Source organism: Mauremys reevesii, linkage group 8 (assembly GCF_016161935.1).
Source record: "Mauremys reevesii isolate NIE-2019 linkage group 8, ASM1616193v1, whole genome shotgun sequence".
In the NCBI taxonomy this organism is placed as follows: Eukaryota; Metazoa; Chordata; order Testudines; family Geoemydidae; genus Mauremys; species Mauremys reevesii.
The window spans coordinates 54,952,350-54,973,898 of NC_052630.1; the positions used below are offsets into that span (position 1 = coordinate 54,952,350).

The 21,549-nt window shown below is 45.7% G+C and overlaps 1 protein-coding gene across 1 annotated transcript in view; it reads right to left on the reverse strand.

The window, feature by feature from the left end:
• NMNAT2 (nicotinamide nucleotide adenylyltransferase 2) overlaps positions 1 to 5,775 on the reverse strand; it is a 75,652-nt gene extending 69,877 nt beyond the window's left edge. Inside the window, exon 1 of the mRNA XM_039486714.1 lies at positions 5,595 to 5,775. Within this exon, the coding sequence (XP_039342648.1) occupies positions 5,595 to 5,679 (85 nt within the window). The 5' untranslated portion in view covers positions 5,680 to 5,775. The remainder of the gene's footprint in view (positions 1 to 5,594) is intronic.
• Positions 5,776 to 21,549: the final 15,774 nt, after the last annotated feature.

Sequence of the window (21,549 nt, forward strand, 5' to 3'; positions counted from 1 at the left end):
CCTGCAATTTACAAAGTGTGGCCAGAGCCATGCTGAGGTCAGTGGCACTTGCCATGGTTGCGGAGAATGTTGTAAAATGCATGGTTGTAACAAAATCACAACCACCTGAAAATCCACACCTAAGGAGTACGCTCCACATTAAACTCAAGTGACTGGTGAAGAAAGGACCCAGTCGACAATAGCACTCATCAAAAAAAGACACCCTAGTCCTAATCCTCCAGGAAAACTCAGCTGGGCTTTGGCCTGAGTAGAAGACTACAGGATTCAGCTCCACAAGTGAAAGAATGAGTATCAGCCTTTACCTGGCATTTCCTCTTTCTGTTAGTTTGTATTTTAAGCAGATATAATTTTTCTGATATTGAAGAGCGAGTGTTTCCTGTCGGGTTTATGAGGGCCACGAAGATGGTCTCTTGAATACACATTTAGTTAGTTGTTTGGAACACGTTATTTACAGAAAGCAGCACTGTTCTGCTCTTTGTTGAGGACAGAGACAAAGAAGCCACAGAAACTAAGGGCCAAATCCTACTTGCCTATCTCACCTGATTACTCCCACTGACTTAGTGGGCTGGCTTCCGTGAGTAAGATGACCAGGATGTGGCCTTAAAAGCCCAGTTCTGTAACCTTTGCTCACCAGAGCAGTCCTTACTTGCTATGAGAGTTCTCAGCCCTTACTCATGCCAGTAATCCTACCGGGGTAAGTATGGGCTGATGGTTAAGTAAGGGTTGCAGAATTGGGTCCAAATTTATAAAGTATTCATAGATTTTTAAGACCAGAAGGGACCTACATGACCATGTGATCTAATCTCCCACATAACACAGATCAAAGAGCCTCCCCCAATAACTTTTGCACCAAGCCTGTAACTTCTGATTGAGCGATAGCATATCTTTTAGAAAGATACCCAGTCGTGATGTAAAGACTCCAAGTGAAGGAGAATCCATCACATCCCTATACAAGTTGTTCCAATGGTTATTTCCCCTCACTTTAAAATGTGAACATTATTTCTAGTCTGAAATTGTCAAGCTTCAGTTTCCAACCACTGGATGTCATTCTACCATTTTCTGCTAAAGAGCCCTTTATTAGCAGCAATCTCTTCCCTGTGTGGATACTCGTAAACCTTGATCAAATCACCTCTTAACTTTCTCTTGGATAAACTAAATAAATTAAGTTTATTTAGTCTCTCACTAGAAGGCATGTTTTCCACACCTCTCATCATCCTTGTAGCTCTTTTCTGAACCCTTTCCAATTTTTCAACAGCCTTTTTGAAGTTTGGACACCATCAGTGGACACAGTATTCCAGTAATAGTCTCAATAATCCCATATACATAAGGCATACCACCTCTCTACTACTATTTGATATTCCCCCGCTTATACATCCAAGGATCACAATTGCTCTCTTAGCTACAGCATTGCAGTGGGAGCCCATGTCTAACTGGTTATCTACCATGATCCCTAAATGTTTTTCAGAGTTGCTGTTTTCCAGGATACAGTCCCCCATCTTATAAATATGACTTAATTTCTTCGTTCCTAGGTGTTTGACCTTGCATTTTGCTGTGCTAAAACATATGTTGTTCAAATGAGCCCACTTTACCATAGCTGACCTGGTCCCATCACTAATGACACAAAAATTGGTGGAGTGGTAATCTGCAAATTGTACCGGCAATTATTTTATATTTTCTTCCAGGTTATTGATAAAGATGTGGAATAGCAATCGGCTAAGAACAGATTCTTGTGGGACCTCGATAGTAACATCCCCACTGGATGACAATTTCCCATTTACAATTGCTTTTTGTGATCAATCAGTTAAACGGATTTTAATCCATTTAATATGGGATGCATTGATCTTTCTTTTTAAATGTTGATATTTTTTCATCAGAACGTAATGCAGGACTAAATGCTACACAGAAGTCCAAGTACATTATGTCAACACAGTTACCTTTATTAACAAAACTTCTCATCCAAATACCATAACAAGTTTGTTTGACAAGACCTATTTTCCATAAAACTAATGTTGATTAGCATTGGTTACATTATCATCCTTTAATTCCTTGCTGACTGCATCTGATATTAGCCTATCCATTATTTTGCTCAGGACTGATGTCAGACTATAGTTTCCAGGGTCATCCTGTTTACTCTTTTAAAATATTGGCACAACATTTGCTTTTTTTCAGTCCTCTGGAACTTCACCAGTGATTCAAGATTTGTTAAAAAATCAGCTATAATAGTTCTGAGCACTCCTCAGCAAATTCTAAAAGAATATTTTTGGGTGCAAGTTATGCACTTATGATTTAAAAACATTTAACCTTAATAATTGCTGTTTAGCATCCTTCCTAATTACTGATGGAATAGAAAGTACTTCTTTATCATTGTAAGATATGACTACATCCTCAAGATTCGTTCTGAATGCAGAACAGAAATATTGACTACTTCTGCCTTTTCTGGACCAGGATTGATAAGTTTACCATCTTGATCTAGTTTCTGAGTTATGCCACTACTAGAATTTCATGTGTTCCTGATATATTTAAATAACTACTTCTTGTCCTTTAATCATACTGGCCACAGATTTATTTACTGATGCTTTTAGCTTTCCTTATCAATCACCTGCATTTACTAACTGCCAATTTGTATTCATTACTATCAGTGTCCACATTTTTCTATTTGTTATTTATTTATTGTTGATTTCATTTTTCATTTATGACTGCAGCATTGTGAGAGTATTTGTTTTTCACTTAATAAAACATTCTTAAACAATTTCCAATTATTCACATTTTTATGTTTAAATATTTCCTCCCATCCAATTTTGCTCATAATTGTTTTCAGCTTTGGGGAATTGGCCATTTAAAATTACCAAGTATATTATTGGTGAGGACTATATTCTGCTTGCACATAGTAAAGGAAATTAAATTGTGATCACTTGCACCTACACAACAATCAGTTTTTAGTTTGGTTATCAATTCATCTTTCCTCATCAGAATGAGGACTGATACTGAACAACTAAGTTAGTTGTATTATTTTGTGTATTAGAAAGTTATTAACTTTTAGAAACTCCAAGTATGTTTTACCAGCATTGGCATGAGACCTCTAGCATATATCCATCAGACTGAAATCCTCCATGATATTGCACTTTTTTCTTTCCACACATTATGATAGATGATTAAAGAGCTGCTCTTTCTGTTCCTTGTTCTGATTTGATAGTATATAGCAGACCCGCCCCCTCTCCCCAGTACCCTGTCTTGTGATTTATCAGTTAGTGCATTGATCCATAAGCATTTCAGGTGCTGTCCTTCCAAACTGTCAGTAATTCTAAAGAAGGTAACACATTCTCTCCCCTTCTGTCCATTCTTTGTTCTAAATCGGGAGTTTCCAGTGATTTTAACATTTCAGCCATCTGAATCATCCCACCAGGTTTCACTAATACAAATCAGATCAAATTCCTTTCAGAAATTAGTGTTTCTAATTCCCTTTTTTTTAATCACCCAGGCTTCTAGCACTTAGTATTTTAGTTGGCTCTCTGTTTAGTAGTCTGGTCTATCACACACAAGAGCTGGAGCTGACACCTTGGTCCAGTCTCACATTTTCCAGACAGTTAGGAAATGAAAATGCCACAAAGAATAAGTTCCTAGGAGAGAGAGAGAATCCCCCAGAGAATAAGTGCACTCCAAAAGGCATCCTAGCCACATGTAAGGCCATGTTTGGTGTTTGTCTCTGGTTGTGTTGAATCAGGGGAAATTAAAGTGGGAGAATCCAGGAGCTTGAAAAGATGCACCAAGAACCTGCTAGAAAATAGTACTTAATGGTTCTCATTATGGTCTGTTGTGTAGGTACAAACTGAGCATTGGTTCCCACCCTTTCTCTGCATGGGAAAGTGGTATAAAAAAGTACTCAAAATACCTTTCTGCCCTGTACAGTAGCTTTGCTTTGAATTTCTTTACACATTATCTTAAATGTTGTTGTTTAAAATAAGATCCAACCCAGTTTTGTGGGTAGGTGGATCATTTCAAAGGGAATGTTGCTCAGTTTCTAATGTAAATGTGGTGTGGGTGTGTGTGTATGTATGTATGGGAGGGGGGGAGGTATGAGTGTGCAGATCTCTCCAGACCCATATTTAAGAACTTCGGGGCAAATTAAAGTCTAGGAGAGGATTTTTGGACAATAGAGTTGTATATAGAGCCCTGTGTAAATAAAGGAAGATCTAGTGGATTCTTACTCATCTCTAGCTGTACAGATACACACAATTTATACTGAATTAAAATAGGTTGTAAAATAGGTTAGTACCCACATCTACTAACCTGATTTCACTCATGTTTATCCCTTTGGGGAGACAAGGTGGGTGAGGTGATATCTTGTATTGCATCAACTTCTACGGGTGAGAGAGACTAGCTTTGGTGCTTACCCAGAGCTCTTCTTCAGATCCTTTTGGGAATATTATGGGCCTTTTCTCTAGAGCAGTAGCAGGAACTTGTTCAGTTTCATTAATCCCTCAATGAGATGTTTAGCTCCAATGGTGTGTAATCAGCCCTTAAAAATTCCAGGGCTTCCTAGCTAACATGACCGTGTCCCCTCACTTCCCTGCCCCCACCAAACTGAGTGTGCTTCAATATATCACATATCAGGCTCACCTATCCGGCTCCTACTAGCAAGCAGGACATTTCAGCACCTTCCCTGCGGACAGCGCCCAGCCCTTAGCATTGATCTCTCACCTACCCCTGGCACTTGCTCTTCTACTGGCACCAAACAATAGCCGCTGACGCTCTTCTGACACCAGCCAGCAAGCAGTGAACCCACTCTGGGCACGGTGCTCCTAGACCCACAGCAGCAAAGCCCCCTCCCTTCCTGCTGCCAGCTGATCCCACACAACCAGGTAAACCCACTCCCAGCCTAGTGCCACCAGCTCTGAGCCAGGCAGGGCCCCTCTCCCTTCCTACTGCCATCTGATCCCAGCCAGTCATATAACCCACCCACTCTCCACAGGCACCAAAGCTCAAACAGCCGCCTCTCCTCCCGAGGCCCCTGTCCAGTCTAGCAAACACCCATCTGCCTTGGAACACCCCACCCCATCCACCCCACTCACCCCATGAAATCTCCATCGGACTGACACAGAGCCCCTAAAGAATCAACCAGTGCCACATCTCCTCCTGCCCACTCCCACCCCCGAGGAGTTCCTGGCTGCCCCGGCACTGATGGCCCCTTGCCTGAGCGGATGCCTGACAACGAGCCATTGCACCTCCATCCTGCCCTGGGCTCTCTCTCAGCAGTGACCCCTGCCATGGTCCTAGCACTGCCAAGCCAGCCACGCAGGGCAGCCCTGCTCGCTAGGTGCCCAAGTAGGGTGACCAGGTGTCTGGATATTAGGGGCTTTGTCTTGTATAGGCAACTATCTCCCCTGAAAATGTGTCCCCATTTTTCACCCCTGCTACCTGGCCACCTTAGCCCCAGGCCCAGGGCTGGTGCAATCCAGCTTCCCTGCGCCCCGGGCATGTGGCCTCCCCGCAGAACAGGCCGGCTCCGATGCAGCCAGCATCCTCCCTGATGGCCCGGCGCCAGCAAATTCAATCGCACTGAAAAATACAGAGGCCGGGAGCGGGGGGGGACTCACCGAACATCTGGATGTGCCCCTTGGTGATGGGGTTGAAGCTGCCGCAGGACAGCAGGATAACGTGGGTCTTGGTGGTTTCGGTCATGGTGCTGCCTTTCTGCCAGCTCGCTCCAGCCTCTTTTTGTGTCTCGATGTGTCTGCAGAGGGAGGAGGGAGGCGAGGCGCAGCCGGCGCTGTGGGCTCCAAGGAGCCGAGCCAGACGCAAGCAGCATCTCTCCCCTCCTCCCTTAACGCTTTCAGAGCCAGAGAGGGGCTGCTGGAGACACACATACAAAAGAGAGGGGCTGCTGGAGACAAACACACACACAGGGGCTACTGGAGACAGACAGACACACAGAAGGGGCTGCTGAAGACAGACAGAGACACACACACACAGGGGCTGCTGGAGACAGACAGACAGACACACACCCTGGAGAGGGGCTGCTGGTGCCTGGAGATATACTCACTCACACATGCACACCAGACACCCAGGTGCTAGCACCTGGGTCATATTCACATACACACCAGAGAGGAGCAGCTGGAGACTGGGTCACACTCACACCCCAAATTAGCTGTCGCACAAGGATCTTTCTGGAGCCAGCCAAATTAAAATGCCTGAATAGAGAACACGTCTAGGCACTCCTACTGCCCCCAGACTCTGGACCCTGGCACACCCCAGTGCATCAGCACCACAAAACTCAGGCCCCAGCACATGACTCCTGCCAGAACGATACAATTTTTGCCCTTACCACCCAAGGAGCATGGTATGAGCACAAACCAAGTGTAGACGATCCTGCTGCACTAAAATATTCCAAACCGTGATGTAGCCCAGAGCATTAATGCCACAAACAACCCAACAAACTACATATCTGGCAGCTGGATCTTCAAAATGTTTGGCCTCAAACCCCAGTATGTACAAACTAAATAGAAAACAGGGTCTAGCCCCTCCTACTTTTCTAGGAAAATATGGCCCTTGATGCAGCCTAGCCCATAGCCCTGGAAAAACGCACATCTATTACCTGGCAAGATCCAATGGTTGGAAGCTGAAGCTAGTCAAATTCAGACTGGCAATCAAGCATAAATGTTTAACCATGGGAACAATTTACCAAGGGTCATGGTGGATTCTCTATCACTGGCCATTTTAAAATCATGATTAGCTTGTTTGGGGAAAGATGCGCTCTAGTTTAAAAGGAGTTGTTCTGGGCAGGGTCTGTGGCCTGTGTTACAGGGGAGTCAGACTAGTCACTAGATGATCAAAATGGGCTCCTTATGGCTTTGGAATCTGAGTCAATGGATCCTGCCAATTTTTACTCCAAACTCTACTGTCTAAAGGGGGGGGCAGGGGACTATAGCAGTTCCCAGTGCACCAACCCTTCCCCCTCCCGCCACCCCGACTCCTGTTGCACACTGGCACAGCAGCACCACAATAATATTTATTTTATTTATTATTTGTATTACAGCAGCACCTAGGGGCTCAACTGAGATCAGGGCTTCATTATACTAGGCTCTGTACTCATAGTAACAGACAATCCAGACATGCTCATACCCCACTACCTCCCCCAGAGAAGGGCTGCTGGAGACTGGATTTCCCCCCTCATATACACACACCTGGGAGGAGCTATGGAAGACAGGCTTCCCCTCCCCCAACACCACACAGCTAGCAGGAGCTGTTGGAGACGGATCCCCACACGTACACACCAAGAGGGGGGCTAATGGACACTGAATTTCATACACACACATGTAGCTAGGAGGGACTGCTGGAGTCTGGGTTACATACAGCACAAAAGGGGGTTCTGGAGACTGGATCTCCTCTCCCTCCCACCCCTGGGACTGGATTACATTTATACACTCACACCAGGGTGGGCTACAGCAGACTGGATTCAAACACTCACAAATGCTCTCCCCCGTCCTCCCAGCTCTACCCCTTGAATTCCTCCTAACACCAGGGAGATTCTTTCTGTTGCAAGCAGCTTCCTCCTAACACCAGGGAGATTCTGTCTGTTGCAAGCAGCTTCCTTCCTCACACAGAGTAATTCTGCATGCAGCTTTCTCTTTCTTGCCCTTCCTCTAACAAAAACACAGATTTCTTTGTCCTTTTCCTTAAGAGATTTCAAAGAACCAAACATTTATTGTTTATACTGCAGGCTCTTTGTCTCTGCTAGTCCCACGATACTGTCCCCTTCTTTCTCTTTTCTCTCCCTTCTGTCTCTCTGTCTTTCATCTCTGCTAACAACAAAGGTCTGTATGGCCCCAGTTTATGTATTCCTCTTTACGGTTCTCACTATCAATCTGCACAATCCCCTGTTTGCTACTATTTATTTCCCGGATTGTACTTGAAAAGTTTTGTTTTGCGAAAGGCCACACATCCAAGTTCTGATAGCAATCGATGAAATCTTTAAGCCAATTGGAAAGTTCTTCCAGCTACAGAGAATTCAAGCTCATTTGTGCAGGAAAAAACTTATTTATTACTTGCATTATGGGAGCACCTAGGGGCCCCATTGTAATAGGCAATGCACAAATACATAACTAGAGACAGTCCATCCATCCCAAACGTGATGGGACCCAGTAAAACACACACATGGAGTTTCTTTAGACCCACTGTACACAGAGGCTGTCCTTTGTCCCCCTGACTGGATTGCCATTGTCAGTGAGAAAGCTGCCAAGATGTTGAAAGAATGTTTTCTTCCCTTGCCTCTTTTTTTTTTTGGTGTTGTTCAGCTGTCTAGAATTCCAAAGGAACTGACGCCCTGGATGAGCTACTGTGAGGATTGAGTGTTGATGGCATTTTTCTCTCTAGACAAGCTTGTTCAAACCTCTTTGTGGTTGATACCTCGAAGCCCCCTTCTGAATAGTCCTTGAAAGCTGAAGGCTCTTGGAAAGTCTGACAGGGACCGTTTCTATCCATACTTCTCATCTGTCAAAATTAAACAAACAGCACTCTCTGCACAAAGCATGGAAAACAGGAAGCAGTTTATATGCAGCAGCGAGGGCTCTTTTAAGAAAATACATTGACAACTAAAATGGAAGACGCACTAGAAAATACTCCCAGACAGAAAGAAATTGTGTTAAGGTTTTCAATATCTCTCAGCCACTTCAGGGAAAAAGCCTTAAGGGAACATTGTTTCCTCAAAACACAAAAATATTGGAAATCCTGAGAGTTCAAAGTTCACATGACTGTTTTGAAAAAAACCCTCCAGCCATCAGCTAGTATGAAAATAATGTGCCACAGTCAGGCATTAGAGGTAGCCTTCATTGGGTGAGGTTCTATGGCCTACATCATGCAGAAGATCAGACATGGGTGTTCATAATAGTCCCCGTACTGCCCTAAAACCTCACAGAGGGCTTAAGTGGTACAAATATTTTGTGCTGGTTCTCTGCCTGGGGGTGAATTTCACCATAAGAATGGCCATACTGGTTCAGACCAAAGGTCCATCTATCCCAGTAACCTGTCTTCCAACAGTGGCCAATGCCAGGTGCCCCAGAGGGAATGAACAGAACAGTTAATCATCAAGTGATCCATCCTCTGTTGCTCATTCCCGGCTTCTGGCAAACAGAGGATAGGGACACCATCCCTGCCCATCCTGGCTAATAGCCATTGATGGACCTAGCCTCCATGAATGTATCTAGTTCTTTTTTGAACCCTGTTATAGTTTTGGCCTTTACAACATCCTCTGGCAAGAAGTTCCACAGATTGACTGTGCATTGTATGAAAAAATACTTCCTTTTGTTTGTTTTAAACCTGCTGCCTATTAATTTCATTTGGTAACCTCTAGTTCTTGTGTTATGAGAAGGAGTAAATAACACTTCCTTATTTACTTTTTCCACACCAGTCATGATTTTATAGACCTCTATCTTATTCCCCCTTAGTCATCTTTTTTCCAAGCTGAAAAGTCCCAGTCCTGTTAATCTCTCCTCATATGGAAGCCGTTCCACACCCCTAATCATTTTTGTTGCCCTTTTCTGAACCTTTTCCAATTCCAATATATCTTTTTGAGATGGGGAGACCACATCTGCACACAGTTTTCAAGATGTGGGTGTACCATGGATTTATATAGAGGCAATATGATATTTTCTGTCTTATTATCTATCCCTTTCTTAATGATTGCCAACATTGTTTGTTTTTGACTGCCATTGCACATTGAAAGGATGGTTTCAGAGAACTATCCACAATGACTCCAAGATCTTTCTTGAGTTGTAACAGCTAATTTAGACCCCACCATTTTATATTGTGATAGACCCAGGCCAGTTGGGTACAGCAGAATAGCTGAAGGCAGATATACTGGCCACTGGATTAACAGTTTTCTGTTCCCTGACTGACCAGAGCAGGGGCTGCTCCAGGCTAATGAGAACACCTGACTCTAATTAACCTGTAAAGAGTCAGGTGAGGCCATTCAGTTAATGTGACCACCTGACTCTAATTAAGGCCCTGCTGTTACTATAAAAAGGGCTCACTCCAGTCAGGCAGGGGAGCCAGGGAGTCAGAGGAGAGGAAGTGCGGCTGGTTACTGAAGACACCCTAAAACATTGTTAAAGGAGCCCTAAGGTAAGGGTGAAGAAGGGAGAAGCAGGAGAAGTGGCCCAGGGAAATGTAGCAACTCTGGCAGTGAAAGGTTGGCTGCCAACAACTGCTACCATTAGGGTCCCTGGGCTGGAACCTGGAGTAGAGGGCAGGCCTGGGTTCCCCGCAACCCACCACTACAGGAACAGCTCCTGGAAGGGGAAGTCAGGTCCCTGTCAGGACAGGAGGCTGAACAGAGACTGTGGGAGTTCTCTCACCAACCTCCTTGCAGCCTATGATGAAAAGGGCTCAGTAGACTGTAACCCTGGCCCTAGAGAGAGAAGGGCTACGTGGAGGGTCACAGTGAGCCACTGAGGCTAAGCATAAACCGCCTAGAAGCGCAGGACCCACAGGAGCAAGGTCAGAGCTCTGCCACAATATGTATAGTTGGGATTATATTTTCCAATGTGCATTACTTTGCATTTATCAACATTGAATTTAAGCTGCCATTTTGTTGTCCAGTCACCCAGTTTTGTGAGGTCCTTTTGTAGCTCTTCACAGTCTGACTGGGACTTAACTATCTTGAGCAGTTTTGTATCATCTGCAAATTTTGCCACCTCACTGTTTACACCTTTTTCAAGATAATTTATGAATATGTTGACTAGGACTGGGCCCAGTACTGACCCCTGGGGGACACCACTATTTCCCTCTCTCCATTCTGAAAACTGACCATTTATTCCTTCCCTTTGTTCCCTATCTTTTAACCAGTTACCAGTCCAAAAGAGAACCTTCTCTCTTATCCCATGACTGCTTACTTTGCTTAAGAGCCGTTGGTGAGGGAACTTGTTGAAGGCTTTTTGAAAATCTAAATACACTATATCCATTGGATCCCCCTTGACCATCATACTTAATGATCTGAAATAAAATGGAACAGAGTAAGTGTATGAGCCAGACATACATATGATGTTTGGTCACACATGTTCTTTTAAAGGAACATTGGCAGAGGTCAGATTTGGCCTTGCATTTAGGTTTTATAAAAATGTGTTCACAACTAGGCAAATCTATAGAAATGGCAAGTGTACACCATTTTTTAAAGCAAATGAACATTCTCCTGCCAGCCTCATTGCAGCATTGTGCTAGGCTTTGAGACCCTAAAGGTAAAGCTGACTGGTCTATTTTCTTTACATGGGCTAAGAGAGAGGCAAAAAATAAACTCTCAAACCCAACTAGTGAAAGGCATATTCAATTTTTAAAGTTCTTTCAGTGTTAACAGTAAACCAAGGTGTCATAAATAGTAAAAGTAACAAAATTTTAGTGATTCAAGATGGGCAGTCCAGGGAGAGGGAGAGCTAAGGTAGCTTAAAGCCCACTTTTATGCCATGTGTGGTCTGGGGGCCAAAACAGACACTGGCCTAACTTAGGCAGCTCAGGAAGCTGCATAAATTTATCGTAGCCCTGCCTGGGAGCAGATCAAAATCGCCGATAGTATTGTGTTCTATGGCCCTGTCCACAGTCCTGACCTTGCTACACTCCATGCATACTATGCTGGGGCTTGCAAGTGACACTGCACAAGATGCTTGCACCTGGGGCATTCTCTTCCAGCTGGGAAAGGGCTGTTACTGACTCTGTCCTGAGTAGGGTTAAGAGTGGAAGGTCGAATCCACTGTGTCACTTGAAAATAGTCCTTTAATTTCCTGTGTTTGGTCAGAAGTTGAATATTTGGTTTTCTTATTAATATGAATACCGTTCTGCAAAAAGAGGGGCTGGTGTCCACAGAATGCTCTTGGTTAATCTTTAAGATTTTGTGGGGTCCTATGAACTTTTATGATTCATTTTCTTTTGCAGCATTCGCCAATGTATATGTTACATGTATCATTTGCAGCACAGTAATATGGATCAAGCACAAGGTGAGACTGTTGTATTTATGACTGTTGGGCAGCTATGCCAGCTGCATTGTATTGTTTTTCCCACACTGCTGTTCACTGGAATATCCCACAATGTCTTGGAACAGAACAACTCAGCATTTGGCCTAAGTGGATAGGAAAACTGTCAAAGGGGAAATACATTAATGTGCTGGCCAGGTACAAGCTGGGGCGATAATTCCATGGACCAATACCTGGAATGCTAGTCTCCAAAACACAGATAAGGAAGATACAGGACAACAAATTAAGGAACTGGTCCCAACTGGGGGGCTGGATCTTAGGTGATGTATAAAGTGCTTCCTAACTTGTAAGCAACCATCCTATAAATAGCAGTGATTTGGGGACTGTATTTTGGGCAGCAACTGCATAAGATGAACTGAACACATTGCAAGAACCAGCTTCCCAGATGGATAGGTGATGTATTAATTCTTTCTTTCTTGTATCATACTGTTTTGTTGATACATTGGCTGAGCCTGGTTATTGTCTATTTGGTCTCTTGAGCATTTTTCATATTGAACCACAAATGTAGTCAGAATCAATCAGCTCTACATTTTTTTAAAGCAATGATGTATTTTAAACAAAATACAAGTTCAGAGGAACCTACGCTTTCCCTTCAGACCAGCAGGCTAGCGGGACCGAGCTAGAGCTAGATCTCAGAGGCTTCTGCCTTGAAATAACCCCAGCCAGCTGGAGATGCTGAGCCAGTGACCCCAGCAGGGCCCCTGCCTTGATGTCACTTAGCAAGCTAGAGATATTGAGTCTGTGAAGTCACAGAAGTCCATCTTTTGCCATTAGACTAGCAAAAATCAAGGTACAGAGCCAGTAACCTTCAGCCTTCACATCAGCCTGGCATGCTAAAATTGCTGAGCTAGTGACCTCAACCTGGACCAACTTTGATATCAGACCAGGAAGCTAGAGATACAGAGCAGGGATTGGAGTAAAGGGACTTGTTTGGCTGGCTTGAGGGCACAGACCCCTTCCTGATACGTTTATTCTGTGGTCCCCATTATTTTCCTCCTGCCATAGCCCACTACAAGAGATGCAGCAATGTCACTTCAGCACTACAGCTAGCTGAAAAAAGGGAAGTATATTTTGCGAAAAGATTCAAAAGAAGTGAAATTTTGTTGTCACCAGGGTGTTATGTAATGGTGAATGGAGGGAAGTGTCTGCCAAACAGTCTCTCTACAATGGAGTGGTCCAGACTCTAAATAAATTGGGGACCCCTTGGCTTACACTCCAAGTTAGGGAAAAGTTACTTTAGGAAATCCTTCAGAGCATTGCAATTTTATAGGGGTGCTTTTTTCTGTGTCGTTCTGCCTTTAAAAACAAGTGTTTTCATGGCCATGTACCTGCACTGGGGTGATAGACAAGGGAGGTGGGGGAATCCTCATCATTGGAGGTTTTCAAGAACAGGTTGGACAAACGCCTACCACCGATGGCCTAGGTTTATTTGGTCCTGCCTCAGCGCAGGGGGGTGGACTTGATGACCTCTTGAGGTCCCTTCCCACCCTACGTTTCTGTGAAAATGAGAATACATTTTTAAACGTCTAGCTTTTGCTATACATAAAATGGTCATGATTTTTAAGGTCTGCCTTTTCTGAAACTACCAGTTGTTGCTAATTGCTAAAAATGTTTTCTGTCCCTGGAAAGGGAGACTTCCCTGCTCTACAATGGATCCAGTCTTGTGTTTCTAGCTTTAATGGTTCACGAGGGGTGTGATGGGGGTCCACCCCATACAAAACTGGAAGGGGTTAAGATGGCCAGGCAGGCCAATTAACTCCACAGGCAGTACCTGGAGGAGCAGCCAGGGAGCAGGGAATTGATTGGGAGCAGGCTCAGCTGGGCAGGAACAGGTGGGACTTCCATAAAGCCAGGGAGCAGACAGCAGAAGGGGGCTGCAGGAAAGTAGGCTGCAGCCACTCCCTGGGAGAAGAGAGGTGCATTAGGGGCTAGAGCAGAGGTGGGCGAACTATGGCCCGTGGGCCACATCCGGCCCTTGGGACCCTCCTGCCCGGCCCCTGAGCTCCTGGCCTGGGAGGCTTGCCCCCGGCCCCTCCCCTGCAGCCTCAGCTCGCTCCGCCCCCAGCTCAATGCTCTGGGGGTTGGGGCTGCGAGCTCTGGCTGGGCAGCACAGCTGCAGAGTGCCTGACCCAGTGCTCTGAGCTTCACGGTGGTGTGGCTGGCTCCAGCCGGGTGGCACGGCTTCCTATCCTGGTGCTCTGGGCAGTATGGCTGTAGTGCCGCCAGCCACCAGTGCTCCAGGCAGCGCAATAAGGGGGCAGGGGAGTTCGGGGTGGTGGTCAGGGGGAGGGAGTGTGGATGAGGGTGTGATGAGGGCGGGAAACAGGGTGGTTGAATGGGGGCCATCAGAGGACAGGGAATGGGGGAGTTGGATGGGGCAGGAGTTCCGGGGGGGCCATCAGGGGGCAAGAAGCAGGGGGCGGGGCCACACCTGGCTGTTTGGGGAGGCCCAGCCTCCCCTAACCGGCCCTCCATACAATTTTGGAAATCTGATGTGGCCCTCAGGCAAAAAAGTTTGCCCGTCCCTGGGCTAGAGGATAGTCCACAGTACTTTCTGAGAGGAGGGAGTTGAGGCTGGTGAACCCAGAGAGGGGGATATGAGAGAGGTGGGAAAAGCAGTAAGGCAAGACAGTGCAGGCCTTGGCCTGGGACGGTGAGTGCAGGAAAGACTTTTTTGCATCTGTGACGAACTGGGAATGGTCTTAATGTGTTCTTTGAATGCTAAGTGGGGAGTGTTGGCCTGGGAAGGTTGCAGGGGAGTTTTGCTGGGACTCTCTGCATTGGGGATGGGAGACTTTCCTTGAGGGAGGATACCTGAGCACATAACATGAGAACCCAGGAAGGGGGTTGGAGGCCAGGTGACACCTCTGCGCGGGAAACTGGACAAAGGGTTGGGGAGGAGCCGGGGGGAGGCTGAGTGAGACGGCTGGAGGGAGTTTCAGTTTGGAGCTGGCTGGGAGAATGGAGGGGAGCCCAGATGGGACTCTGGTTTCCCAATGTGGCTCTGGCCTCCCTGGCCCCCCAGATGGACCTAACTGAGGGGGTCCTGTTGTCTGTACCTGCAAGGCCTGTCTTGGACTGTGTGCCTGTGGTCTAAATAAACCTTCTGTTTTACTGGCTGGCTGAGAGTCATGATGAATTGCAGGAAGCCTTGACTCCCCCACACTCTGTGACACCATCAGCCTGGAAAGGGGAATAAGTATGGTGATCCAGCTGGAGGGCCAGGTCTTGAAGAGGAGGCTGTGGTTCCTGGAGTGTGAGGGGACCACAGGATGAGAGGACAATGGCAGAAACACCACCTGAGGAGGCACAACACCTAGCCAGAGCCAGGAGGGTCATTTTTAAGTGAGTGGACACCATCACAATGTGTCAGACCTTAAAAATGTGATGGGGCCTAGACCTTCCTGGACTTCAGAGCAATGGACAGCGGGGAATTGTGCTTTCCCTGGGAAAGGAGGAATCAGTTCTCTAAAAGCTTGAATTTTTTATTTTGTTGATCAGAGAGTGGCTACTTGACGCTGCTCAGATGCTTGGAATGTTAGTAGTCCTGGTGGAGATGGATTTGTGGGCAGAGTGTAGATGATCTGGCCAAAAGCGCAAAATAAGGCCCTGATCCTTCAAGCTGCTGTGTGCATTGAGCAGCTTGCAGGATTGGGGCCTAAATATACTTTAGCAAGTGGTTGCAGAAATATGATTGTCGTGTGTGTGTCTGTGTGTGTGTGTAAAGTGAGGGGATGGGAGGGGATCATATACAGATATGAAGGAGGGGGGAATTTAGAGCATTACATCCATCAACAGAAAAGAGTCACAAACTTCAGATTCTAAACTGCAAGGAGAAACAGCTGCTCACAGGACTACAGGCTGAGATTATGGAGACACATCGGTCACTCTTTCTAATTTATCCAATTTTCAGCCTAAAATAAACCAGATGATCAAAAGTATATGAAAGTGTCACAAACTCTCCTGCAGACTGAGCCTACAGAATTCTTGCACAGTGACATCAATGGATTGTACTCTGGAATTCAGTACTTTGAAGATTAAGAAGCCTTGACTAGTCCATCTTTTCTCAGCAGAGCAGAAGATTTTAAAGTCTGCTCTCTAGCAAATATTGAGGACAGGAGAAATTTGAACAATCAGACTGAACTTTTATTCTTCTCTTGTCTCTCTGACTGCAGCCCAAGGCTCAGACACATGCCAAATCTAATATAGAAGATCCATGAGATGCACTTAGTGAAGTCTGTGCCATATTCTTAGGGGTCAGACAGTGTCATTAGTTATAAGCACTGATGAGCAAATGATGCACTGCATTTAAAATATTTAGTTAATATAATCCTTTGTGCACTGGGGCACTGCTGGGTTTGGGGCTTTTTCAAAACTGATTCAATAACACATTGATTTTTGTTCCTTTTAAAATTTTCAGTTAATTTTCCATCCTGACAGCCCTGGAGACTGAGGTGTCTGTTGGATAAAACATTTGGATGGCAGCCAGGGGACTTGGGTTCTCATTCCAGTTCTTTCATCATTAATCTGCTGTGTGACTTTGGGTAAGTCAGTTTTATCCAACAGACATCTGTAAAATGGGGATAATTGTTCTTATTTCCCTTGGAATGTGCTTAGATATCTATATTGATGGCAAATGTTTTTATTTATGCGAAGCTCAGGCAGTGCAGTCTTTGCACCACGTTGTCTCACTCTCAGGCATCAGCTCGTCTCTGGAGGCATTGCTTCTAGGTAAAGGATTAGTTCAGCCTCCATTCTCCTTTCAGCCTTCACTTCTTTGTTAATGCAGCCAGTAATGGCGCTAAACAGAGCTGTGATGGTGGCTTTTATGATATGGTCACCCACACACAAGGAAATGGCAAAGTTCATCAAATCATTTCACATAAGTTTCTGGGTAGCTATCAAATGGTAACACCTTTCAGACACTACTAGCTTGGCTCAGATTTAAACTGCTAATAGAGATAAAGTCTTCACTTCTTATTTGCAGTCCTCTGAGCCATCCAGTTACTCCTCAGTAGAAAGGGAGAAGAAACTGAGAGAAGGAAGATGCTTTCCTTACTTTCATAGGGGCTCCAGCATTATTCCCCAAAATGCTACCTGTTTCAGAAACTAGATAAGTCCCTTTCTTTCTTCTACCCTTTCTCTATCTAAATTCTTATACTGGTTCCCATCACCACAGTGTCTGAATCCTACAGATATGTTCCACTCTACCAACGGGCTGGAGAAGAGGAGACAATTGTTTGAAGTTACTGATTCAAGGATGACGATCACATAAAGGAAGAGCGGTGTGAGGCAGTCAGAAGTCCATTGCATGAGCAAGTAGGGACTTTGGAGTCTATACAAAGAGCTGCAGTTTACACAGCAAAAGCCTGACAGCCCAGAAAAGGGGGTGAAGGTGAATCAAGTCAGTTTCCTTTTCACAAAGCGCTTGACCAAAGTGTCACTGATGTTGAGGGTGCCGAGTTGTGGGTAAATCTGACATCCTGGATTGGGTGTATCCGACCCTTGGATGGGTGCACAATGGTGGAGAAGGGTGCAAAAAGCCTCTCCCTTTGTAAGGGCCAGCCCCAGTTGCAGTTCCTGCACTCTCCTGAGCACAGAGACTGCTCCGTCATAGCACCACCTGGCTCAGAAGCCATGTCAAAGAGGGGAGAGAGCAGGCGGGGTCATGACCCCACTCTCCTCCTACACCTCCAACAAATCCAGCCAACTGTGCATGGGAGGAAGCATGGTCCCTGCGAGACCTGATCCATGCTGTGTTCCTGAGGTATAATAGCTCCCAGTGCAGCCCTTTCCCAGCATCAGCACAGGGCTATGGCTAAAAGCCACAGCAGAACCCTAGCAAGTGACACCAAAGGATTAAAAGAACCATTTGCAAGATGAGGCTCAGGAAGCTGCGAGGAACTAAATAATGATGCAGTGATCTTGGGGTGGTTTATGATTGTCTAACTGCCAGAGTTAATGGACAGGATATACTGTTATTCAGTGAGTGCAGGATAATGAGTGTCTAGAAGCAAATGACTTAAAAAGTGGGAATAGCAGCTGAATGAGAAAAAGGTAGAGTCAGGATAGGGGAAAGGGAAGATAAGAAAACCTTTAAAACCTTCCATCTAGCCTGAAAATGCAGTGCTAATAAGATGCTGGACTGGACTGCTAAAGAAATGTGACACCTAGGAGAAGAGGAGCTTTGATCATTGTACAGGGCACTCGTTAGACTTCTTTTATTGTACTCTATCCAGTAAACATAGCTTAGAAAATATGGCTACTGTTAAGGATTACCGACAAGCTCTCACTTTAAATCCTAAGGGGTTTCCTGGTCCTGCTTGCAAGCCAGGGGGTTCTGAAGGAAATATCTGAGCTGGGTCCTCTGCAACAAGTCTGGAAAGAGCCAGTTTAAAGCAAGGTGGGGTGAGTTGTGCTTTGCTACCTTAGGGAGCAATCTGTTTTCTCGCTCTCTGTTTTTGATTCTTGTGTGTCAGGGTTCTGGATTGTAACAAATAAAGTAGTTTTGCGTTGCAACCTTCCACCAAGCATATTTTAGGATTTTTATCTAACTTCTCTGTCTGTGTGCTGTGAACATAAAGGGAATCTTCTTGAAAATTCCTGCACTGGCTACATTTGAAGTAAACAGGCTGAATTTCAGGAAAGTAAATATTATTAAAATAATGTTGGGTCTAATCATGTTCTAGTCATTTCAAATGGATGTTTTGGGCCCAATTCTAAATCCCGCATTCATGATAGTAGGAATTTTTTTGATATTGACTTCAATAAGAATAGGGTTGGACCATAACCAAGCATAGGAGGATCAGACCCCCCACCGTGGTTCAGGGCCAGCATAATGGCTCCTATGCCACCCCTCCACTCTCAGCAGCTATTCTAGAAGAAAGTGTAGCTGGTGAAAATGGGGTGTGGCTGAGATTACCAGGAGCCCCAGTGAGCCCTGGCTGGCATAGCAGCCCCTTGGAAATGTTGGCAACTTGTGCAAGTTTAAGCAGCCCTCCAACTACTCTTAATTTACACTGGAGATTTGCCCAGCATGCAGTCAATCCTGGATCAGGGCAGTTTTAAGGTGGCCTCCATAGTCTGTGCGTTCCTAGGCCACAGCTGAGGATCTGGCCTATGATGTCCTTGACTATTCATTTTCCAGTGCCTGGGTTTTGGCAGAGGTGTGGCAGGTAAGTACATTGATGTCTTTTAGCAACCTTCCCTGGGTGTATGAGATGAGGTGCTCATGGGTGTTGGAATAGTGCTGAAGAGGTAATACGGGGCGGTCAACACATGCTATTCTCACAGCCATGCTGCAGAACAAAGGAAAAAGGAGATGTTAAAAGGAGAGGCTTTAGATGGATCTAAGAATGAGTGCGTGGTGCATGCATTTTCCCGACTTGGAATCATCAGCTGTAATATGGAGCAGCATTTTGTGTCGCATCATCTGCAAAGCAGTTTACAGCCCAGCCTGTCCTGTACCTTTCTTTCCTGTCCCTTTGTTGAATACTTGGACACCCGTGGTCCAAATTCTCATCAGTTGACAAAAAACACAGTGCAACTCTCTAGGAGGCGGGGGGATAAAAAGGTAGCTTGAGCCATGTCCCTGTGGTGCTGAGGTCCCACCCTGGTGCTGAGGTCACCTCTAACACGCATTGCTGCCAATGGCTGTAGCTGGCATCACCAGGGCACAAGGAAACCTTCCACTTTATCTTTCCTGTCACCTTGCCCTCTACATTGGCAGCCAGCTCTGTGCCACTGGATGATGATTCTCCCACAGCCAGCTATTATTATTAATATTTGCATTACAGTAGTGTCTAGAGACCCTCTATTGACAGTCCCAGTCCCATTGTGCTAAGCACCATGCACACTCATAGTAAGAAAAACACCTCTGCCCTGAAGAGCTCACAGGCTAAATAGGCAAGACAGACAGGGTGGGTAGGAGAAAGGAAGGATTATTATCCCCATTTTATAGATGAGGAAATGGGGTATAGAGAGATTGCATGAGCTGCCCAAGATCACATAAGAAGTGTGGCCACACTGGGAAATGAGCACAGATCTTGTAAATCCTCAAACTCCAGCTCCCCTCTCCTAGTGAATTATCCCCTCCATGCAGGGCCGGCTCCAGACCCCAGCGTGCCAAGCGTGCGCTTGGGGTGGCATTTTGCTGGCAGGGCGGCAGGCGGCTCCGGTGGACCTTCCGCAGTCATGACTGCGGAAGGTCCGCCGGAGCCGCCTGCCGCCCTCCCAGCGCACCCTCCGCAGGCGCGCCTGCAAGACGTCCCTCCGGCAGCGCGCCCCCTGCGGCATGCCGCCCTGCTTGGGGAGGCCAAATTACTAGAGCCGCCCCTGCCTCCATGCTTCAGGGCTTTGGATCAAACCCTGACTGAATCAGTTCATAGCTTCAGAATAAACCTTAAAACTGAATTCACAGAGCAGTTTGGCTTTGTATAGAATGGTCTAATTCTGTGCCCATGATTCACAGCCAAGGTATGTATGTGGGGATGTGTTCTGATTTCTTCCTTCCCTTTCCAGTGTGACAGTATGAGAATGTCAGACAATGCAAGGGTGGGGGATGCCCAAGAAGAAAGCAGGAGAGACAAGAATGAGAGCGGGGGAGTGTGTGAGAGAGAGAGCGAAGTTGCTATTCACAAGTCTGTGTCTCACTTTCACATTGTCAACTCAATTGTGGTGGGTGGGAGGAGGGAAGACCTTTCCCCTTATGACATTTAAATTGAGAGAAATTGGATTCCTTGGTGTATAGAGCTAATAAATAAGGGATTTCCGCTGTTTACAGAACCCCAGCAACCAGCTCTCCTCCCCTAGTGAATTTTGCAATGCAACATTCCAAAGTTTAAAAACCTCTGCCACTTGTACATCCTTAAAAATGAAGGAGCCACTTGCTCTGGGAGACATCTAGAATGATACCCACTGGTTCCAACAAGATAGGGAGTAGGAGCAGGTTCTGTGTTTACACTGTTTTTTTGAGCTGTGTTGTTAATACACCTAACAAAGCAAAGGCCTATAAATCCAGTCCATAGAGAATAAGGCACTGGGCTGCAAAAACATAACTGTTTAGGATGTCCGATTTAATGAGTATGAGTGTAACAAGATTCAACAATTGCTAAAGGAGTAGCCATGTGTCAGAGCAACCTGGGGACCACATCAAGCAAATATCAGAGCGTAACTTGGACAGGTTTTGGTCTCTGCTATCGCCCCCTTACACTCCTTCAGTAGCCATAAAGCGGGAAGAGAGGGCCCTCAGGGAATTGTCTAGAGCAGAGGCAGTGTAGGGCTGGCAAAATGCATCCTCGTGCTGGTACCTCGTATTCCCCATCATAAGGGTGTGCTGGGGCAGAAGGGGACATGTGAGAGTCCTGGATGGGCAGAGGGTGTGCATCTTCCTCCCCAAGGCTGCACTGTGGATACAGTGCAGAATCTGGCCTATTTTTCCCATTCTCCTCAGTCCAGATGAGTTCAGAATGTTTTCCATCATTGAATGAAAAGATTTGCTGCTATTTCTGTTTACAATACATCATTTTAAAGTAGC